The sequence below is a fragment of the Perna viridis genome, chromosome 3 (genome assembly GCF_037379345.1).
Source record: "Perna viridis isolate PV_CMFRI_1.1 ecotype Kerala chromosome 3, ASM3737934v1, whole genome shotgun sequence".
Taxonomy (NCBI): Eukaryota; Metazoa; Mollusca; class Bivalvia; order Mytilida; family Mytilidae; genus Perna; species Perna viridis.
In genome coordinates this window covers 35,508,306-35,528,655 of record NC_142447.1, presented here as the reverse complement: position 1 = coordinate 35,528,655, position 20,350 = coordinate 35,508,306, and the positions used below count along the sequence as shown (strand labels likewise).

The window sequence follows — 20,350 nt, the reverse complement described above, 5'->3', positions numbered from 1 at the left end:
ACAAGATTTATTCATAATTCAGATATGACAGAAAACTATGATGTCTTTATCCAATTTATCAAAGTACCTCTGGGATGTAATGCAGTAGAACTTTTAGGAATGAATACAGGAATGGCTTGTTTGACTTTCTTCTCAGTTACACTGACAGGTTCCACTATAGATGACTTGTATGGAGTATGGAATGTAGATTTGGGTACAAATGTAGGTGTTTGACAGGGAATGTTTTCATTTCTGTCAACAAAGTATTCATTAGTTGAACAGACCTTTGGACAATTGAGGTATTTTGCAAAATAAATACCTATAAAACATGTTGCTTTTATATAGATATTTGGATGAAGCATAGAAACAGCTAAAATGTGTTAATTCCATAAAGCTTAATGTAAGCTAAAGTTTGTAAAGTCATTTCATAAAATTCAAGTATAAAAACAAATTTAACTTTTTAAATTATCGTATATTTCCATTTTTTTAAGGTGTCAAGAAATGCATTATAAGGACGGCAAGTATTTACAGTACATATAAATTACATTATAATCATAACTAAAGAAAATTAAATTGTTTCACCTACTTCTGTTTTGTGGATGATGTACTCCTTAATGGTTTCGGGGAGAATCCTGGAACTGTTCTATCTCTACTGTAATCTAGAATGATTTGTTAGTGAAGTTTACTAAAGAAGGTTGATCTGCTTTTCACAGTCATCCCACACATCCCCAATTTAATACTTTATCTCTTGACCATACATCAAATATCTACCATAATCCAATTTGACATGTATTTAATTGTCTGCACCATTGTGTTAAGAATCTTTGATAGGATCTTTTTAAAATAAGTATCAACTGGTGAGTGGATGGACATGAAAATTCCTATATTCTCAATAAAAAATCCTGAACTTTTAAGAGTACTTATCAAGCACAACACAGCTAAACAAGTATAACATAACAATAATTTCCCTCTGGTGTCTTTGTTCTCATAATTATATCTTATGCTTGTTTTTTTTTTGTCTTGTTTTGTTTTGTTTGCTGTATGTATGATTGTCAAAACATATGCATTAAGTTTCAACCATATTAATTACCTTCTGGCAGGGTTGACAGTGGCTTCTTTCCACCTGCAAAATATAGAAATGTGTTCATTTTAATATATTACGTTCCTTTTTTCAATGGATAAACCATGACAAAAAATGGTGGATTTCTATATAAATCTCTTATTTAATATATCAATAGTGGAAAATATTTCTGAATTGTGTTCAATTTGATGTGTTACTGTTTTGAAAGGGTATTGTACAGCGAGTAAAATGATTAACTTCAAGAGATACAAATGGTCTTGGCTTGATTGAGTGACCATTTCCTGAATCAACTCCCCTTGGTATTTAACTGAGCATTTCAGAAGGACTTCTTTAACAATTTTTTTATTCCACAGATATTTGAAATTATGTCTGATCAAAAGTCAAAATCTACTTCTCAGTTAACTAACTAAGGCAGTTCATCAGGTATTAGTCATTTAATAAAGAGAAGATCAACTCTATTCGCTAATATTAATTGCTTTACTTACTGTAATTACAGAAAGTGCAATGTAAGCAGATCATACTGCCTTGAAAAAAAAAATACCTGTATTTTGTTCCAATTTCAGTTTCTTTTCATGCATCTCCATCTGTTCAAGTAGTTCAAATGGAACATCAAAGTCATCTTCGAAATCAGACCTCTTCCTTTTTGTTCCGATGTTTTCACAATTTACCATTTTTTCTGGTGTTTTGTCATCACTCAAGGTTTCTCTGGCCTTTTGTAAAGAAGATTCTGAAACCTGTACAGTTCTACCTGAAGCAATTTGAAATTGATTGGAAGAATTGTTACTGAAAATGACATCTTTGTTTTCCTTTACAGTTTTAGTGGAAACAGGTGATGAGTCTTCATCAAACATTTCTCTTGCCTGTTGCAAAGACTGTTCAGAAATTTTAACACTTCTACCAGAAGCACATTGAAATGGATTTGTCAGACTAACACTGGTGTCCTTGAAACTAGGTTGAGGTTTAAAACCAATATGTAGAGTTTCACCTCCTAGTTTTTCTCTGGCACGCTGTAATGATTCTTCAGGAAAATTGACACTTTTATCTGATTCACTTTGGAAAGGGTTAGAGCTTTCCTTTCTTATAACATTGGGTATATTATCTGATATAGTAACAGTTTTTCCAAAGTCAACATGGGATGATTTTTGTCCAGAATTTAATGATTGACTCACTTGCTTGAGTGCATTGTCTGAAACTTCAACATTTTTCCCAGATGCACTTTTAAACAAGACTTTTGGAGTGAAATCATTTTCACATGAAGTCTGCCTAGCTTTATTTAAAGCAATTTCAGAAACAGTTACAGAATCACCTGATGCACTTTTAAATGGATTGTTCAATAATAAAGCATTCTCCTGTTTCAAATTATCATCAAATGAAGAATAACCACTTGTGAATGTTGTATGTAGGGTCGAAGAAGTTACATTACTCAGTGTAATATCAGAACTGTAATCACTATCATTGAGAGACTTCCTTGCCTGTTGGAGTGCATTATCAGAAATAGTGATATTCTTCCCAGATGCACACTGAAATGGACATGTATTGCTAAAAATTGGTTCCTGAAAAGTTTTGTCCTTTGGTGTGGGTGATTGAACATCTCCATTCATATATCTATTAGTTAAGACAAGTGTTTTTTCATCAATATTAAAGTCATTATCTTCAAAAGTTAAATCAGTCTTCGGTTCTTCATCATTTAATGTTTTTCTTGCTTGTAAAAGAGCCTTTTCAGATACTGCTATAGCTTTTCCAGAGGCACTTTGAAATGGATTCATATTCTTCAAAGCTAAGTTATTAATCATATTGCTACATTCATTTTCTATACCAGATGTTAAATCTGGGACTATCTGTAATGCACTTGCTTCCAGTTTTTCTGATGTGTACTCTCCTTTAATTTTTATGTAACAATCTAAATTATTCATTGTTTTCCTTGAATGTTTCAATGCTTTTTCAGAAACTGTTATAACTGTTCCAGAGGCACTTTGGAATGGGTTGTTTACTGTAGGAACAGAACTTGAATTGCTTGATAGCTGATATTCTTTATTTAACTCATTCAAACTTAAATTATCATCTTCAAGCATAACCTGTGTAAACTCATTAGAAGGGTCCATCATCTGTTCTAAAGCAAAGAGAGAGTTGTCTCCCTTGAAGTCAATGTCAGGATCAACATTCAGGTATTTACTACCCTGTCCATCACCTACATTTCCAACAGCAGATTTCTCACCAACAACAGATTCTTTACTATTTTGATAACTCTCTTCCATTATCTGTGGGTGTGTATTGACTGTTAGAACATGATGTTCCCCAGAATCAAGCTTTATTCTTTTCAATGGTCTTCCTGACTCAGGACTAAACTTCTGTGATGGTAACATGTCATCTGAAAACACATCATATAAACAGGTACCATCAAAATTGTCAGTCATAACTTCATTCTTCAAATCATGTTTAATTTGCATTACTTCTGTCTTCAGTTCACTTCTATTACTTCCTTCATTCAAGCAAGGTTCAGCAGTAGTTACTTCTATCTGTTGTTCAGTATCTTTACCTGTTTTATCAACACAAGGTTCTTTTGGTTTGCCAATGATTTTTGGTGGTTTGAAAGGTCTGAATCCTTTTGGGACATTGGCTCCAGGAGGAAATCTTGATGACTGTGTTGGTTTTGCTTGAATAATTCTTTTACTCTTCTGATTGATAGATGAGAATATCTTACTAGGTTCTTTTAGAGGCAGGTCATGCTGCAACACTGGCTCAATGTCTTTATTGGCAGAGTTACTCACAGAAGAAATGTCACAACCACTCAAGTTGTTGAATATATCTTCAAACAAGTCCTTTTTAGTTTTGTCTGACCCTGACCTTTCAACTTTGATACAGTTTTGATTTTCTTGTAGTATTCCTAAAGTCTCAGAGAGACTTTTACTTGATACCTGGAAGTCCTTCCCAGAAGCACTAGAAAATCCAGCTGTAGCAATACTTTCAAAATTGTTATCTTCAGAAGCATCATTAAGAATGCTTTTAGCTTTAGACAAGCCAGAATCAGTCAGAAAAAGATCCTTTCCTGATGCAGTTGCAAATCCAACAATACTGTTGTTTGTATTATTCAAATCAAGAAGATCAGAATTCTTTAATATAGTTTGTGATTTAGTTAAACTTGAATTGGTTGTTTTAAGATTTTCTTCTGATGATGAAAATGCATGGCAAACAACATTGTTATGTTCAAAATCATTCTCATTGGACTCCTTTAGAATAGTTTGTGCCTTCACAACACTGGATTCAGATAGTTTAAAATCTTTACCAGAGGCAGTTGTAAATCCACCAAGTTTGTAACTTTCTAGATCTAAACAAGGTGTCTTTGTATCCTTTGAGATTTGTGCAGTTGAAAAGCTGAAATCTGATTTACTAAGCCTATTGCCAGAACCGGTAGAGAACCGCTCTAACTCAGATACACCTGTACACTCACTACCTGCTGAAGCCTCTTCCAGTAGTCTCTGTGCTTTTGAAAGACTTGTTTCTGACAATTTTAAGGTTTTTCCAGAAGCAGATGAGAATCCAAGAAAAGTATTGGTACTTCTTTCACCTTTTCCCACTGATTCCATATTTATCATTAAAGTTTTATCTCTTGAAAGTCTTGATTCAGATAGTTTAAATCCTTTCCCTGGTTTAGTAGAGGAGTCATTAGAACTATTACATGTGTCATCACACTTTACTAACCCTTTTTCTGAGTATATTGAACATGACCCTGACAAAAAATTCTCATTATCAGTGAAAATTTCATCTTCATTATTTTCTACTTGCCCATTTAATTGTTTATCTTCCATCAGCTTATTAGCCTTAACAAGACTAGATACATTTGGTTTAAGATTTTTTTCAGATGCAGTTGAGAAACCAGTTAACATATTTAAATTTGTCAAACTTAAAGATTGTAGATCACTTTCTCCATTCTTTAATTTATTCTTTTCTTCCAACGCTTTATATCCAGGACCATCTTTCTTTTGGTCCTTTTCAGAACTTTTAAAGCCTTCCTCAGTCATGACTTCATTCATAAGTTTTTGAGCTTTAGAAAGACTGGCTGTTGATAAACTCAATTTATTACCAGAAGCAGAGACAAAACCATGAAATTGATGCTGTTTTTCGTTATTCTTTGGTAGTATATTATTATCAGGATGAATTGTACTCTCCATTTTTTGACATTCTTTAATGACATCCTCTTTTTGTACTTTAGGAGCTGGGACACTGGTTCCTTTCATACTTCCACAAGATAGTTCAAGTCTGTTGTGTTTGGGTTCTTTCTCCTTATCCGGATCATTACATGTTTCACATACCTTATTGTTCACAATTCTACAATTAGAAATTGTTTTAGTGATATTTTTTTCATCATCTACCTTAATTTCTAAATCAAGTATTTTTGTTCCACTTTTCTGCTTACAAAAAGGATGTCTTATTTCACAAGAATCTCCACTAACTTCCTGACTGAGGACAAAATCATCTGCAAAATTAATGGTTTTATTAATATCTACCGGATCCATCAACTTTTCTGCCTTAGCAAACTTGTCAAGAGCAATATCCACTGGAGAACCACCTGCAGTCTTAAAGTCCTGACATGAATTTAATTTCTTAGTTCTATCATTTACTGCTCTAAGAATGTTCTCTTTACAATCATTAATAAACATGAATTGTTTGGTAAAAGTTTCAGCCACAACATCCTTTGATATGCATTTACCATCTGTAACAGATTTAGTGCTTTTGATCTCTTTTTCAGAATTATTCAAACATACCTTGTCTTGGTTTTCACAGAATTGGCTCAATTCATACTGCTTGTCAAAGTTTTCAGACAGAACTTCCTTTGATAAGCAAGAGTTAAGATTTTTATCTTCCTTTCCAAGTGATTTGTTTAGGTCTGTGTTAAATGAAGAGTGTGGAGTTTTAAGACTAGAACAAGACAATTTGTCTATTGTAGTGTCTATACTGATTTCTCTGGCAAATGAATCATCTGGTAAATCATCATCAAACATATCAGATTCAACATCCTGTAATAGATTGTCACATGTTGCTCCTTTAGAGTTCTCCAAATACGAAGACTTATGTACTGGGGTTTTAACAAGAAGTTCTACATCTGAAGCCAAGATCCTTCTACGCTTAAGGTCTAAAGAATCTCTCCTGATTGATTTCGGAGTGCTGTATGTGTCCTCTCTAACAGATTGTTGCTGGGTTGATGCAGGTACTGGTGAAATGTTATGATTCTATAAAAGGACCAAATCATATCACAATTATTACACAACATATAGGATGTAACACAGGATTAAGATTCAGACTGACTCTAATCAATAATTGAGTTATCAAAGTAAATCTTCTACATGTACCTTGACTGATAAGTAAATACAGGAATAGAGATTTCCAATATTATGTGTACTGGTGATTTGATTTTGAGTTTGTCTCATGTTTTTATGCAAGAGCTCAAAAAAAACAATGAAAACACAGGAATCATTTACACTGTATTTGAATTTAGTCTCTATATCTCTCTATGTCTCGATTATTGACACATATTTGATACTTTTTTCTCTAATGTTCAGCCAACTTGTCCATCTCTGGAAACATTTTATTCTCTAATGGTTGTTTGCAAGGTGTTACACTACTATAATTAATTTGAATTTGACTACTGAGGCATAAGATGATCTGAATTACACTGTCTTTAAGTAGTGAAAATTCAGTTCCCCTATTTCCACTAATTTATTGTTCACATTTTCTGATCTGTTTTAACTACTGATTTTACCCATTTTGACTGGTGACAAGATCGAATTATTCTGTCGTCAGGAAGCCTAGTTAACATTCTATATTCATCTTTTACTGATCTGATAGTTTTTACTGTAGTAAGGAGCTTGCCCTGTGGTTTTCTCAGTGTTCATTGAAGACCCATGGGTGGCCTTGAGCAGACATTTTTTCATCTCAGAGGGGTTGTTACCTCCTTGATATATTCACCATATCCATTCTCATTTTATTTCTGATGACAGAATAATTTGGTGTAGTGGCAATTTAATGCTGCCCATGTGTGTTGGAATATACCGAAAAAATGAACCGTAATGGAAGTGGGAAATTTAGCACACCATAAAACCTAGGTAAACCAACCTTTCATTTTGAAATGCATGTACCAAGTCAGGACCATAGTGGTGGTTTCCAATTTTCAGTTTTTTTTAACTCTGATATTGGCATTTGGTCTACAGACCTTCCTTCTGACTACTGCCTATATTTTATCAGTTTGTTATTACCCTTCACTCAGAGACCAGACTATAAACAGTTGCTCAACTTGCTGGAAATATGTTTCCACATAATTATTCTACACTAAAAGAAATCATACCTCAGAATTTACTTTGCACTGCAGCATATCACTGTATCTCTTGAATCCTGAAATGGAAATAGTACATTTGTGACAAAACTACACTGCTAAGCCTTTCATAACAGCTGTAGCAATCCACATGACAAAACTATACTGCTGAACCTTTGATAACATCTGTAGCAACACATACCATTATTTTCATGGTATAAAGGACCCTTTTGTATTTCTCTATTACACTAGTCATTTGTATTCTGTGTATGTGCAAAGACATTAATAATTCTCTTTTGTCCATTATCAATACATTGTATTTGATATTTGGCATGCCTTAGAATTATATCTGAATCATTTTACCTAATGAACAGGAGCCCTGTATTGATTTACTGGTGTCTGTAGTAGGTGTAACTTTAGCCTCAGCTGCTTTTGTGCTGCCAATGATATCAGGAGGGACTGGTTTATCAGCTGTGTGAATATGATCTTGAACTTTATGGACATTGTCATTCATTACATCTACAGCCACATCTTTCTGTTGCTCTTTGAATCCATACACAGATTTAGGACAGGATGTGTTAATTTGAGATGATGTAGGATAGAAGAACATTTTCCTTTTCAATGGCTTTCTCTGAGCTGTAACGTTTCTCTTTTCATTTGTTGCTGTATCTTTTTTAGGAACTGACCTATTACATTCTGTCAGAATGGAAGAGTCTTTTGTCTTATTTTGTTCTAAGACAGTAAAAACATCTGCTGTTTTGTTTATGACTTTACTCGATAATGACACAGACTTAATTACTTCAGAACTGTTAGTTTTATCAGAAGAAATGAAGCACATTTCCTCTAATGCAGACGGAGAAACTTGTGAAAACAAATCTTCCTGGTCTTTTTCATTTTCTTCTCCTGACTTTACTTCACTAACAAGATTGTTATTCAACTTCGTATTGTCAGTCTCATTATTTGATGTAGTTTTCCTATTTACAAAGCTTTGCTTACCTTCCTCAGTTATACTTGCAATATTCTCACTTGCATTACAATGTTCTATATCACTTTTTACTTCAGCCACCACATCAAATCTAACTTGCTTTTTAGAAGCTGGTGTCTTTTTCTTAGATGTAGATAAAATAGACTTGTATGTCATTCTACATGTATCTATAGGAGTTGAACAAAACAAATCACTGTCTCTAAAGTCCTCTCCTTTCTTCTGATGACCTGAACTACAAGGTTTTTCAAGATTTTTCATATATATAAAGTTTCTATCTTCGATAGATAAATCTGTCTCACCTAATGATTGCTGATGCTCATCCTTTTTGTCCATTTTTTCTGGATTATTTTCCATGTATATTGAATCTGTATCAGTTTTGTTTTCTGTGTTTCTTGAATTGATGTCACTTGAACTCTTTTCTACTGAATTGATAAGCTCAGATGTGGTTATACTAGATTTTTCACAGTAAGTGTTTATAGTATCTTTGAGATTATCTTTTGCTAATCCTAGATCAATTTCTGAAGTATTACCCTGTCCTTGGCTTAATGATTTCAACCTTTTCCTTTTGTTCACAGGAATATTACTCCTAAATGATGGTGCACTCCTCCTTCTTCCTGCAGCTTTAGAAGGAGGATCAAAGAAATCTGACAAAGCATCTTCTAATGTGTCAGTTTTCACAATAATAGATACATTCTTATTAGACTGACGAAGTGTCTCTTTGCCAGATGCATCACATACATGTAATTCTTTTACAGCTTTGCTTGGACTGAAGTTCATATCATTCTCCGCTGCTAATTGGTGCTTTTCAGTTTTTATTGAAGGTGAATCAACTATATGAGGAAGTTGATGAATTCCACCAGCTCTGTCATCAGGTGAAAACAATTTTCTTGAGAACCCCTGTAACATGGTAATGCTTGCTTTAAACTTTCAAACAAATTCTATCACATAATGAAAACATTCAATGAGTCAGCAAAAATATGTACGGTAAGGTAAAAAGAAATACACTCAAAATTTGGCAGCTTGAACTCCAAGGGACCATTCAAATGTGTTCAAGTATTAAATTGGGAATACGAGAAAATGAAGCAAGTCTATTTCAGTGAATTCCTGTTAAAGGCATAGCTTATTTGTCCAAAAAAAAAAAAAATGCAATAAGCAGAAATATGTCATTAACAGAAATTGTCATTTTACGGGAAAATACCTAATGTTTCCAATGATAAAGAGGGATACATTCTTTCCTCTTGTTGGATTCTTGCCCTAGTAATATAATCAAAGGAAAGGGAAGATATTGTTGGAAAAACAAATTTCTTTTGAAAACTGAGAAATTTAAATGATGTATTATTGTTTTACCCATTTAGATACATTTTTGAGTAAATTATGAAAAATATTTATGCAATTACCAGGAAATACTACATTTTTGGTATTATGGTATGCAAATAAAGAGGAATTTTACACACTTGTAAGATGTGAAATGTTTTTTCTTTTTTTTTTATTAATAGCTCCTATGCAATCAATAGGTATTTGATTCAGTAGAATCTACTGTACCAAGTTACAAGTAACAAGAATCACAGCAAAATTAATTACGTAATTTTACCATTTTTTTCAATTTTAGGAGAACATAAATGAAATGAAATGTGCAGTTGAATAGTAGAAGTAAAGATCTGAACTTATGTTCACATATTAATTTGTTCATTGCTTTGATATATTATATGGTCAATAACTAAAGTTTTTGTTTATAACTATATCAATATCACAGATAATCATTTAAATATAATTTTGGTCCTTTCCAAGCTTTCAGTCTTTCTTACCTTCTTTTTTCCTTGATCTGGTGAAAACTCAACTAAAACAGAAAATATTAGTAAGCTATTAACTTTCACCACACTAAGTGTGTAAATACAAGTCTTGTCTCCCCCAAAACAGACCTGATTGTACTAGGTCAACAACGAAGCACAAACTGGAAAAATGGAAAGTAAATACAGTAAAACAAAAATTATAATGAAGAAAATCAGGTTTGCAAAAAAGAAATGGACCTGACTGGTTTTATCTTTGAATAAAAACACATTGCCCACAAATTTGAAGTTTCCTGTTTGACACCTGTTTTGTTATCATTTTGTAAGTGTCTCATATCCTTTTTAAAATAATTGAATAAGATTTTCCACGAAATATTTCACAAGACAATGTGTTGATATGATAATTATTGGTCTATCTAGAAAATTGGGATAATGGGGCACAATATAGGAATAAAGGTCACTATACCTTGCTAAACCTTAATTATTATTATATTATAAACTATTAGTACATTAAAAGTAAAATTATGGTTAAATTCTTATGTAGTTTGACTATTAATTGTTTTAAGTAAGCTTATCAAGGAGATTGGAAATGAATGAGGTATCTACAAAAAGAAAAAAAAAGCTGAAGTATCTACAAAAAGAAAAAAAAACAAGACCAACATATGTCTGGACCTGCATCACCTTCATATATTTGTCAGCACATAAATGTCTTTATTATGTATATACAAATGTACACACTAAGTGTGAGTTACAAATTTCCAAATGTAATGTCCTAATGATAGCATATTATGTGGAAAAATGGCTAAGTAAAACATGCTATAAATGTAGGAAAAAAATTATCAAACTTCTCCATAATTAGAGTGCACATCTTCCATCTAACTTTAATTACTGTGCAAAGTTTGAACAATATTTTTATGAATGATTTTTAAGTTACAGATTACACAAAATAGGTACATGTACCCCTTAACGTGACAGATGGAGTCCAGAGGCTAATTGACCTGTTAACACTATTAAAAACCATTACTGATTAAAAATAATGATTGAAATAATTGTTAACGTTCATCTGAAGGGCAGAGAGGCATGTCAAATGGAAGAAATTACTTAGCTGGATGGGGTGTCCCCAGAGTTGAGACTTTCATTCTTAATACAAAAGTGTTACAGTAGAAATATTAAATATTTAAAAGAGTAATCAAGGGAACCAAGGTTATAGTGGTAATCAAAAGAATGTAATCCAGACCAGACATGGAAAACAGACATACAAAACAAAGAACATAAAGTAATTAAAATCATACATATAAAATAACAAAAGCAAATGAGCGACAAGGACTCCACTAAACACTGGGAGCATGGACCAGGTTCACCGGTAGGGTTAGTGTCCTCTGCTTTTCTAGAAACACCCGCCGAGTTGCTCATAAAAAGTGAAGTCCGGGGTAGACGAAAGAGGAAAGGAAAACTATGACACGTTGAACAAATAAGTTTTCATAGCGCAGATGGATACACTGTAACAATCCACAAATTCATGATGATGACCATAAAACTTCTGTAGTGATGACTTTGAACTTGTAGCAACATAACCCTGTTCTAGAAGCCTATTTGTTAGAAATCTAGGGCGATATAAAAAGTCTGCGTAGTTTTGGCAAGCTCTGGCATAACGCATGAGTTGTGATATGAACACTCCATACGCAGGTCCTGAAGGGATGTTGCAACAGATGAAAGGAAAGTTGACAATTCTGAATGAAAAGTCATCACGTTTATTGTAAAGTTTGGTCAATAGTTTTCCTTTATCGTCGATTTCTAAGTGTAGGTCAAGATATGAGGTCGACTTCACAGTGTCTGTAGTATCCTTTATCTCAAATTCTTTGGGGTAGATGTGACATATCAAATCCCCAAAATTAGGACTGTTTAAAGATAATATGTCATCTATATAACAGAAACTGAGATTATAGGATCTAGCTAAACGATATTGTTTCTTTCAGATCAGATCAGCTATAAAGTCAGCTTCATAAGAGTGAAGGAAAAGGTCAGCAAGTAGAGGACCACAATATGTGCCCATTGGAATGCCGACCGTTTGTTGAAGAACACATCCACCACACTGGACAAATATCTTGTCAATTAAAAATTCCAGCATTTTGTAAACATCTTTTTCTGTATATTTAGAAGATGATTTTGAATTATTTCTTACAAAAACACCAAATTCAAGTTGAGATACCATACTTTCATGTGATTAGTTCCATAAATTTATGAAACGGCAATGATTGTTTTTAATGGTTTACTTTTTTCAACTTAAAAAAATATCTGATCATTCCACGAATGATCCAAAGAATTGTATGTAGGAATTATTTCAATTGTTTATTTCTTTTAAATTGAAGATCTAATGTATTTTGAATATTTTTTAATCACTTTTTAATACCAAATTTTAACAATAAAGTTAATGGAAAATGTCTTTACCAGTTGATTTTTCCATAGCATTTTGGCAAATTTTCTTTGAATTGTGCCTTGTTCTAATTTCATTATCAGGTATACAGAGGATGTGATTTTGCAGAAAAACATAGGCTGTAGATATCAGTTCCAAGATTGTACTTTACAGACTTCCAGTTGGGAGAAATTAAGACATTGACTCTTATTCCTAACTTACCGTAACAGTAATACTAATATAATATAACATCAGTGTAATGTCTTTTATCCTATGAAACAAGTGAAAATACCAAATTGAAACAAAGAAACATTAGCACCATTCTTGCAGATAATGAAATATCTCAATAAACCTACCTTGATCAGAAAACTGTAAATTGATGTTTTGACAGGCATTTTTTTTATATTATCTCTGAATCTAAGTTTAATATTAAAAATTACCCTCGGGTAGACTGACCAATCCATGATTTGGTGTGGCTAGAGAACTGGTCCAGCTCAATGTGGAGTCATTAACACCAAGACTTTTAATTAACCCATTCTGTGAGTCCTGATAATGTCTAGCTGTACCAGCTATAGGACTGAAATGTAAATACTTTGTATTGAATGCATATACTTAACCTAAACTTAAGTGTTTCATATCAAGTTATGAAGTGTCTGTTAATAACTATTTTCTATTTATGAATTTAGTTTTCCCAAGTTTTTCCTTAGCACAATACATTGTTTCTGCTAACATGTCTAAAGAAGTAAGGGATGGTAGGTAGGTAGAGCATTTTATTTTTGTATGTTTAACCTAGGCTACACTTTGAACAAATTTTTACTATAATAGTGCTAAAAAATATGTACGGGAAGGTAAAAAGAAGTACACTCAAAACTTGTCAGCTTGAACTCCAAGGGACCATTTAGATGTGTTCAAGTATTAAACTGGGAGTTTGAGAAAATGAAGCTTGTAGATTTCTGGATTCTGGAACATTCTTGAACTTTAATCAATACCATGTTAAGATTAAAACAATGTTGACTTAAATATTACCTCTAATTAACAAAATAATGATAGGGTTTCAGTTTTTCACACCTTTCATTATCCAAGGCGACAAAATGGCTGATGAGTTAGAGTTAGTGAAGGTTATTCTCTTAGATCTATTATCAAATGGATCGACTAGCCTATTTGAGTGTTTGAGAAATCTAAGATTATTGATATTGATTATAAAGGTTAAAAGTTTGGTACATTGTACTTTGAATTGTGTTTGAGAATTCTGGGTGTTCAAGCCATCTGTGTTTGAGCAAGCGAGTTTGACTGTAGATACAGTTGGGTTAGTAGACATGTATCCTCCACTACTTACTGTATTGAATATTACCACATCCTTAAATATAAAATACTATCAATACAAATTAGAAACATTTCTATCTGAAATACAACTTTACATTCTTATAAAATTATCAGTTTTCATATATCAAGATCAATCTTTAATAGCATGGCATTTTCTATTTTGTTACATCATTACCTTCGTCCTAAAGAAGGAGCTATCCATCCAAATTGTGGACTTGTCTCTGAGAACTGGGAATTCAACAGTTTAGATACACTACCAACTGGACTCAACTCTAAAAGACAATACAGCAAAACAGTCAAGTCATTGTGTCATGGCTGTTATTGTGTTAACCTTATTACAAAAATGTGGCTTGCTCCCACCTGTAGGTCTTTTGAATGAATACTGGTATTGTGCATTTAGAAACTAAACAGTCAGCATTTAACTAAAAGTTCCAAGAAATGTACATGATTCATCATTTTTAAGTAATTATGCTAAGGGAAAGAGACTACTGTACATGTATCAATTTTGTCCCCTTTTTTTATCATAAAATAAGAGTAACACTCGAAGCAAACTTAATTATCACTTGATCAAACCAATTTTTTTTACAATTTTAATACCTGGTTACTAATTAGGGTCATTCTAAAAATATATGCAATTCCTGGGTTGGTGTTTTAAAAAAAATAATTTTGCAAAAACAAATGGTCCAAGTTTTTTTTTTGGACTGCGGATTCCAAATATTCATTGTCCAAAATATCTTCACACTAAGTAGAGTACAAATCCGTCAAAAGTTAAGATATGTGTTTAAATTCATCAGCAAATGTCTTTGGTATAACACAGATTGTTTTAGTCATTATAAGAAAGGAATAAGTTATACAGACCATTTCTAAACAATAGACAGTTTGCAATGTAATATGGGTTCAAAAGTATAAAAAAACTACATCTAACCTTCTTCATTTTTGCTACTGGTCTTTTTCATATCCAGGTGCGAAATGTAGCTGAAATCAACCACATAAAATCTCCAGAATAATGCCTTATTTTAAAATATTCTTTGAATTTCTGTTATGGCACCGTAATGTTAGTGTGAAGCATCAATACCTAACAATCATTTTAAAAAGAAATGTTTCATCATGCAATCATTGAACTTTTTACTGGGTGTTATGTCGTGGACAAATTTGTTATACCAAGGACAATTTTCAAGAATATTAATCGCCTATCAAACACTGTAGAAACTCCTGGCAATCCAATTGAATACCAATCAATTTAGATAGGGGAAGCAAAAACCAAAACACACACTGAAATCCAAATATCATATAGAAAAGAAAAGAAAATACATCATTAATACATAAATGTCCATGTTAAGTTAATTGATCAAAATTTTAGTTGTTTTTTTTTTCAAGATAAACTATATGACAAATAAAATGAATCATATATGCATAAATGTCCATGGAATAACAAAATAATTGTCTTGGATGTAACACATTCTGCCTTTGGTGTAACACAAATTTTGCAGAATAAATTGATAAAAATACATGTATAATTACTTTGAAAAATATAAACTTAGTGATAAACAAAATGGATTATTACTGTATAAATGTCCCTGGACAAACACAATAATTGTCTTATATATAACACAAACTAAAATAATATACAATTACTATATCAGCTCAAGTTTTTCAATATGTTTTGTGTTATCTATTATAAAGTATTGTTTCTTTGTACATTATATTTTCCATCTTTAAATATATAATAATTTATAAAAAGTCTTTCGTCTAATGTATTTAGTCCTCTGAGTAACATTTTTTCTTGTTACACCAAGAACCGTTACACCCCGGACAAACAAAAGATCATTTCTGTTCAATATTTAAATAACTGCACCCTTCATAAAAAAAAAATCATGTCATCAATTGCTATCACTTATTGTGATATTTCAGTAATAAGAATTAATTTAGTTTTTTATTGACTGTGTATCAATGTTATACCAAGGACCATAAAAAAAAGTTACGCAGTCAGTTGTACTCACTTATTTTGACTTTAAATCATTGTAACATTTCTGCTGCAAACCATCGTCTGCAATTTGATAATGTTGGATTATGGGGAAGGGGAAAAACTATTTTTTGAGTTATTCTTCAAAGCAAGCCAAGCCATGCCCCTCACTTTCCTTTGGTGTTATACCGAAGACAAAAAAATTGGGGACATGTTCAACGGCAAAAAAATCAACATGTTTATAAGATATATGCATTTTTGGATGTTACAAAATCAAATTTACACATCAACATGCTAAATTATTGGCTTTATGTGTAATATTCGAAGCATTTTTAATTCCTAGACCATTGTAAAGATTTAAAAGTGTGCCAGGGACATGCACAAAACAGCAAAAAATGCCTACTTGTCAGGGTGGAATTTTTTTTACCATATATATGTTATGATATCATATATTTGTCCCCTTCTTCAGGCCAAAACACATCAGAAAACATAGATTTTGTATATTTATTAAATAATTTCCATCCACCAGCCTACAGGGACAACACAATTGCACATTTTTTTAGAATGACCTGTATATGAATAGAATTGGCCAGATTGTGTAAAAAATGTATGATAATAAGTCAGAATTCCGTCATTTCTATTTGTGTTTTAGATTGTACTAACCCAATAGCTGGCTTTTCAGAACAGGTGTCTTTTCAATGCTAGTTAATGTGTTTGGTTTGCTAATCTGTCGAGATCTTTCAACAAACCAATTAGGATCTCCTTTACCAACTTCTACAAAAAAGTCACTTCAAGACATTTATACATACATGTACAAAACATACTGTTAAGAGTAACTTACTAAGTATGATTGATAAATAACCATAATTTCATAGAATTCATAGAAAAAAATTTGAATTAGAATTTTTCATATCATTGAACATGGCATTAGCAACACAATGAAAATTCTAGAAAAAACAGAAAACATAAAGAATGGTAAGTGATCCAGGAAAGGAGTAATTAAAGTATAATATTATAGACTGGTACATCTAGAGAAGAAGCTGAAAAAAGATAGAAAGATATAAACAGGCATTGTAAGTCTGTAATATGACCCTTACACGAAAATACAGGTGCCCTTGGTGGTCACAACCAATTTTGTCCATTGGTGGAGTCAAGCTTCTTCAGTTATTATCAGTTTTCATTTTGTTTCTTTCTTTGTTTTTGGGCAATGCCACATACTTATTTAACAAACCTTTTTCTAAGTCTTCTATGCTGGATAAAAAGGATTTTATGGCAGGTTTCTTTAAAACTTGTATTTTTTCTAGAGTTTTGTGCATGGAGCATCCTTTATCCTTCTTGTGGTCCATTGTTTTAAAAATATAGCATCAGTCATTCCTACAATTTATATAAGAAAGTCTTCTATATCTAATATTATTCAACTGCAGTTAAGAGACAATAAATCAATTTTTTGAACAAGGACAAAAAAGTTTCTGCAAGGAAATGGCACTTAACACATTTAAAGGAGTATATGGGAAAGAAATCAACCTAAAACACTGAAAGCCAGTGCAGGGTTTCCTTAGCATATAAAACAAGAGTATACATAAATAATAAAAGCCCTACAGATCATGCAATAGTTTTAATATAAATCTTAAATAATCAAAAAGTAAGAATCCTTGTCCAAAAACCTTTAACATAGTCAATTTCCTATTTTGAACCTAAGTTGGAAATGCAGATCTTTTAACATTATACTGAATAATACCACATATAAAAAAAAATGTATTTCTTTACTACATGCATAAGTTCGCACCGTTTTTAAAAATTAATCTCTGACTAGACAGATGGAAGGACTAAAGCCTTTATAAACCCTAACAATTTAGTATAAATAGTTGATTGTTGTCTGTTTTGGATATTACTACAAAAGGGAAATATAACTGATTTTATATCATTGTCTTTTATATGCACCCAAAGGGAACTACATGCCAAAGAAGTCTAAAAATATTAAAATAAAAATTAAGGACCTGACATACTTTATATAGGAAAAAGGGATTTCTGGCACTTAAATTCACTCCAACTCCTGCAATTTTATGATGCCACAGTGAAACATCAGACTAAGGTTTGACTGCACCAAGCACCTCCAAGACTAATAAGCATTTCAGGTTTCACATACATAGTATCTTGGTGGTTGTAAGAGTTTCCAACCTTCTTACAACATTTCCGTAGTCTTCTAATGCTTGTGAGAGTACAATGTAAGTATGTGGTCTTTTTCCTTTCTTTCTTAAGATAATAACAAGAGGCTCCCAGGAGCCTGAATCTCTCAACTTGTTAAATTTTATCTTTCAATGGCAACAAATTTAACAAGAAGTTGTCTTAACAATTCTAACTCAAGAAGACTTTGGTAGGACTTACATCATAAGAACCATTACATGGCTTAAGAAATTAAAAACAGACGACGACAGACGCCAAGTGATGGCAATAGCTCACCTGGCCTTTGGCAAGGTGAGCTAAAAATTAGTACTTGATATAGGTAATTTGGGTTACGAAGAGAGATTAAATGCAAGTGATTTTTCTAGTGTTTGTCATTTTCGTCATTGACGAAAAGACTTAACAATGATGAAAATAATCCAGTCTAATTTCGTCACCCGAAATCATTAAGTACAAAAAACATTAAGCCCAACATTGGTTTAAGTGCTGAAAGTGAAAATTTCATTACCCCAAGCTAATTGAAACTCTCAACAGGTGTCAAAAATCACCTAATTTGTCAATTACACTAATCAGGCACATGGAGTAAATGTCCATCATTTGATATTTACTCAAGCGTAACTTTAAAGCATACGGTTAAAGGTCTATAATGTTCAAAACTGGTAAAAATTTCTGCTAGGAAAATTCTTTAACTTCTTGTTAACTTTGTATCTAAATGACATAAAAAGTTATTTACCATTTATTTTTGTATATTGTACATCAATCTTGAGTGCAAACCAAATGTGGGTAATTTGGTCACTACCGATGTCACTACATTTTGTAGGTTGCATATCGACAATATTTATGATCTTGAAAATATCATTTATGCTACGTACAGTACCTGAACCAGTCTGTGCAACAAAAATTGTGATAGATCATCGCATCACGTGACCACAGAGTGGTCAATATATTTTACAGATTCCATTGTTTTATTTGTCAATTTTACACATATAACATAATGCAGTAGATCATGACATCAAAAAATACTTTTATATTACATTTGTTTTATTTTCAACAGATCATCCGTCATTGTACATGATAAAACTGCGATCAGATCGGTCACTGGTCATCAGTTATCAATGTACCAGCGATCAAACCGTTAGCGGTCATCAGTCAAATCGTTGCATGGATCTGTCCAGGGACTGTATCAATGAACTCCTCAGAGACCAATAATAAATATAACTGTGAAATAATGACATAAATTTGTCATTAACTCAGACTTGATCACAATAGCACACTTGAAATTGTGCTAAAAATGGCTTGAGGCACCACAGAGGAAATATTTATTTCTGTTCAATGCATGTAGTACTGGTGCATGTTAAGGCAGTTCATAGATGTACATATACATGTATCTACACCGTGCTAGGTGTATTTTTGTGTTTCTGCAAAGGGTGGACATGCAGAAAACAGCTTTTTTCAGTAATAAAAACATTTTAAATCATGTCAGGGATGTCGATATTATATGGTCTCCTGATTAAGTACATGTATAAGAGTGCAAAAGGACTTCTATTTTTGATGATTCTTAAAGGCTGGGGAGTTTCTGTTTACATTCAATCTCTCAGGTGTACAAATGTATGTTAATTGGATTGTCTGGAACACATATTTTCATAATAGTGAATAAAAAATAATGTACTTTATTCATATGCAATGTACATTAAAGTTTTGTATAATATCCTTAAAACAGTGCTTCTGTAAATGACAGATGATACTGAAATATATTATGTCAGATGCAAATTCTACTTTGAAAAATATACCATTAAAATGATCCTCATTTTCTCATGCAAAAGTGACTAAGGCTTTCAAAATCTTGAAAAAAACCCTGAAATGCTCTTTTACATGTACCTACTTTGGAGTAAAGACGTGACCAATATAATATAATTCAGGTGTTTAAAGCATCACCGATATATTATTTGGTAAAGTATGTTAAGTTTACCTAATAATCCTACCCGTAAACTTATATGGAAGTTGCATACAGAAGAAAAAGTTTAATACAACCCACCGTCTTTATTCTTTTTTTTTTTTAATAACATATTGTTGATTAAAGGAAAGGTTTTTCACGTAGCATAGTGTAGGGGGTACGTTATCATATCAAAGTGCGCTAAGCCATTAAAAGTTGTACATTTGCAGTAAGTTTGACAACATTTCCGTCTCGTTTTCACATGTTATTGACACACACCGTATGTGTGAATGATTCGCCTTAAAAGGTTTCTGGTCCACGAATGCGTGGAAGAGGAGCCACTGCCTTCTTCATCGTCATGAAATTTCTAAGCCTAAGGGGATCACCTGAATTTTATT

The 20,350-nt window shown here is 32.3% G+C and overlaps 1 protein-coding gene across 3 annotated transcripts in view; it reads right to left on the bottom strand.

The window, feature by feature from the left end:
- Positions 1–20,350, bottom strand: part of LOC148622038 (uncharacterized) — a 37,284-nt gene that overhangs the window by 15,325 nt on the left and 1,609 nt on the right. For 2 of the 3 annotated variants that reach the window (XM_088571524.1, XM_088571523.1), the window contains exons 2-12: positions 17,070–17,212; positions 16,502–16,612; positions 14,051–14,147; positions 12,993–13,129; positions 10,158–10,189; positions 7,731–9,249; positions 7,401–7,447; positions 1,602–6,288; positions 1,070–1,102; positions 566–638; positions 68–231 (exon numbers count right to left, since the gene is read on the bottom strand). In XM_088571524.1, the coding sequence (XP_088427650.1) occupies positions 68–231; positions 566–638; positions 1,070–1,102; positions 1,602–6,288; positions 7,401–7,447; positions 7,731–9,249; positions 10,158–10,189; positions 12,993–13,129; positions 14,051–14,147; positions 16,502–16,612; positions 17,070–17,184 (7,015 nt within the window). In that variant the 5' untranslated portion in view covers positions 17,185–17,212. Of the gene's footprint in view, positions 1–67; positions 232–565; positions 639–1,069; positions 1,103–1,601; positions 6,289–7,400; positions 7,448–7,730; positions 9,250–10,157; positions 10,190–12,992; positions 13,130–14,050; positions 14,148–14,800; positions 14,851–16,501; positions 16,613–17,069; positions 17,213–20,350 lie in introns of those variants that run through there. The other variant, XM_088571525.1, reaches the window with a different exon arrangement.